Here is a 3,450-nt window from a genome sequence, read left to right as displayed (position 1 = left end):
TAATCACTTCATGCCTCTTTCTGGTTTTATTCTGAGAATCAAGAGGAAAGAATCATCACAGGGGTTGAAGAACGCCTTTTTGTCTTTCTAGCTGTTGCTTCTGGATTCCCTTACCCAATGCCCAATGCATATGTTTGGCCAGATGGCTGAGACTCTTGGCGGCCAATTCAGCTGCTCAAGAACATGGTTGTGCTTAACCTCATCAACTTGACTCAGCTTTAGTTCATCCTGGGGTGGGAGTGTGCTGCCGATCTGTTTAATTAGTTTAATGAGGGCTGAGGGAACTGGTCCACATTTTGAGTTTGCTGTATAGAGCAAATTGGTTTGTCTTGCTCCCTTCCTGATCATTTCAGTATTCAGTGGGAAAACTGCTTTCATTACCATTTTGGAAGGGGTTTCCACGCCCTTCCTCTCCTGGGAGGAGTGGGGTGCTATCCAAGGTACCAACATGAACTAGAGTCCGGGAACTCGGTTTCTCAAGAGGTATGTTTCTAAATGAGGAGAACACAGGGGACACAACTGAACACGTGCCCACCAGAGGACCAAACTCTCTGATGTAGGACTTCCAAGAAAATGCAGTGTTTGAGCCTTTTACCTAAAGTATGGTCTCCGAAGTGGAGAGCACCAGGAGGTCCTTTAAGATTTGGGATGAAGTGTTAGGATTTCTATTTGTTTCTTTATATTATTTTGCTATTTATCTAGAGGGATGAAGAACATGTCAGTCTGGATTCCTGGAACTGGGGAGTCACATTATTAAGGGGGTGCTTAATAGGAAAAACTGCTGTTGGCGATAGTTTCAGTGTTCTAGAGCTGAAGCCAAGCACTGAGCCTACTGGAGAGGGGAACCTCCATCTTCCTCCTTGCTAACCCCAGACAAACACTGTGCCCCAGACAGAAAAGAGACAGGCTGGGCTTGGGTGTTTTGCACACCAGGCTGAACTGAGCATTGGGAATGGGGGCTCTAAGGTAGGATGAATGAGGGCACGCCAATCTGCAAGGGTGTCAGGGGGAGCTCCTGACTTGACTCCACAATGGGGGGAGGATTACCCATCAAGAAGCTCTCCGGAGTAGGCATTGGGGTCTTCCTGAGACCGAGTTACTACCTTGAACTGGCGCCGGAGGAAACCGCCATAGCGCTTCTGGTTGTCCCATTTGAGCTTGGGACGGATGCGCCTCAGGAAGCCCCCATAGCGTTTGTATAGGTCCTCATGGCCCATTTTCTCCCCATCGCCCTCCCCATCTCCTTCCCCAGCAACCTCTGAGCTTCTCTTGGGGTATTTGCGCAGGAAGCCCCCATAGCGTTTGGCCTGTTCCTTGGGCCCCTCCCCATTGGAATCCAGTGCCCCAGCCTCCACATCATCATTCAGCTGGGTGTCCCCCAGCAGCTCAGACTCCCCTCCCTCCCCGAACCTGCCAGAGAGACCCCTGAGCCTCTCTGCCAGGCTCCTGCTCAGGGTGTCCTCCTCTGTCGGGGTGCTGAGGAGAAATCTGTTTTTCTCAATCTCCTTCAGGAAGGATCCAGAGCGCTTAGCCAGCTCACTATAGGGTTCCTCCCAAGCGGCCTTGGTCACCAAGTCTTCTTTGCCATTGAGCCCGAAGGTGAAGGGGGTGAAAAGAGACAGAAGGCCTTGGCATCTCTCCCACTCCTCAGCCGACAGCAGAGCAGACTGGCATTCCAGGGAACAAATCTACAAAACCCCAAAAAGACCAGAGTGGTAACATCACCCCCGTTGAACCGCCAAGTCCCGTGTACTCCTCTGCCCCAGTGAATCCCTTGTCCAATGTCAGAAAATCAAAAGTAGCTGCCCTTACTAAGCCCCAGGCTTCCCACTTTAATGCTCCCAGGGGTGCATGAAGGTAGGGGACGGTGCACCTGTGCACAAGATGAGGAAAGAGACATGGAGAGGCGAAACAGCTTTCCCAGGGAAACATGGCTACGAATGGCGATGCCAACATCCCAAGTAAGATCTTCCCAGAGTGCTCTGTGGGGCACTCACTCATCCTCTGACCTCCTGACTCCAGAGAGAATACTTGGCTCTCGCCCCCTTTCCCAGGTGTGAAGGATGTAATAGACAAGGAAGCCATCCAGGATGGTAGAGAGAACACGTGTGAGGGGTCAGAAGGCTCAACAAACCCCAGGCCACAAAGTGTCTCCTTCACAGGAGTGCTGGGGGAATTCAAATGTGATCATGGTGATGGTCATGAGGAGGACAGTGACAACATGGGACAATTCTGGAACTTGGACCGAGGCAGGCTAATGCCACAAGCCCGCTTGCTTAACCAGGGAGCTCCCCTGTGATGGTCTGCCTCTCAGCGAAGAACAGCTAGAACCGTGTGTTTGGTCCCTCGCATTGTTATTTCAAAGAATCACGCCCATTTTGTGGATGTGGAGAATGAAGGCAGGCGTGTTCCAGAGTCTCGGAGTGAGAAAGTGACAGACCCAAAGCCTGGGCTCTGTCCACCACAACTTTGGAACCTTTAATCTCACCTGTATGCCATCAAGGGAGAAACACGTGGGGGAGCTGGATTCAAAGCAAAGCCAACAAGGCCAGGCCTAGAAATGCTAAGATCCAAGAGAAGGGTCCAGGCTTGGATCTTGTCAACCAGATCCGGGCATTTAGTTGTGGTTGGAAAGACCTCCTCCCACGGGAGTGGCTAGACTAGGAGGCGCCCTCAGCCTGGTGGGAAGAGGCCCTAGAAAGTTGCCATAGGCTGCCCGCTCCCGAAGCCAGCGCTGTCTCCTTATTGACCGGCTTAGTTGCAAGGCATGAGTCTCCCTGGTAACCTGTGTCCGTCCCAGGCCTGAGCAAGCCAGGGCTGGTGAAGTCAGAGGTGGGGATAGAAGGGGCTGCAACCTGCAGTCTCGGGTGCCCAGGATAACCCCACAGCAGGATGTGTCTGGCACAGGTGGGACAAGTCTGCAGACCAGACGTACAGTGGCCCAAACTCCGCACACACACCCCCTTCCGCACACAGGCCCAGGACCTACCAGAGGGTCGACGGGCTTGGGCCCATCCTGGGTCTTCACAGCACAAAGGGAGCACTGGGATAAGCAGTCCGCCATGACCGAGGGGAGCACAAGGAGGCAGGCGGTCAGCACCAGCCCCTGCCACGCCATGCTGTCTCCTCTCTTCCTGCTGCGGAAAGAGAAAGAGAAGAGAAGGGATATGTGAGCGCCTGCTCTGTCAGTGTCCGGAGCCATCCGGCCAACCCCGCTGGAAATACTGCAAGGCCAATAACCTCATTCCCATTTCACAGTCAGGAAAATAGAGGCCCCAGGAGGCACAGTGGTTGCCCAAGGCCAGGGATCAAGGAAGGGTATTAATGTGCTGAGTACCTGCTACAGGCCAGGAGCTTTCCCCCCATGCTCACACTTATCTGTATAATAGCTCCAGAGGTGGGCTGTGCTGTTTTCATCAGACAGGTGGGGAAGTTGAGGCTCAAAGGGGA

General features: G+C 53.1%; 1 protein-coding gene across 1 annotated transcript; it reads right to left on the bottom strand.

Moving 5' to 3' along the window:
* Window positions 1-275: 275 nt before the first annotated feature.
* Window positions 276-3,132, bottom strand: LOC132022692 (proenkephalin-B-like). Its single transcript, XM_059407928.1, has 2 exons — window positions 2,990-3,132; window positions 276-1,688 (listed from the first exon to the last, which is right to left on the bottom strand). The coding sequence occupies exons 1-2, from the start codon at window positions 3,116-3,118 to the stop codon at window positions 1,044-1,046; spliced, it is 774 nt and encodes a 257-aa protein (XP_059263911.1). The 5' UTR covers window positions 3,119-3,132; the 3' UTR covers window positions 276-1,043.
* Between the last annotated feature and the right edge of the window lie 318 nt (window positions 3,133-3,450).

This window comes from Mustela nigripes, chromosome 7 (assembly GCF_022355385.1).
Source record: "Mustela nigripes isolate SB6536 chromosome 7, MUSNIG.SB6536, whole genome shotgun sequence".
NCBI lineage: Eukaryota > Metazoa > Chordata > Mammalia > Carnivora > Mustelidae > Mustela > Mustela nigripes.
Note: the sequence above shows the minus strand (reverse complement) of the source record. Positions and strands in the feature narration are given on the sequence as shown.

Coding starts and splice junctions, on each gene's coding strand:
- LOC132022692 (XM_059407928.1), bottom strand. CDS start 3,118: ATGGCGTGGCAGGGGCTGGTGCTGACCGCCTGCCTCCTTGTGCTCCCC. Junction 1,689..2,989: donor CCAAGCCCGTCGACCCTCTG/GTAGGTCCTGGG, acceptor GGGGTTTTGTAG/ATTTGTTCCCTGGAATGCCA.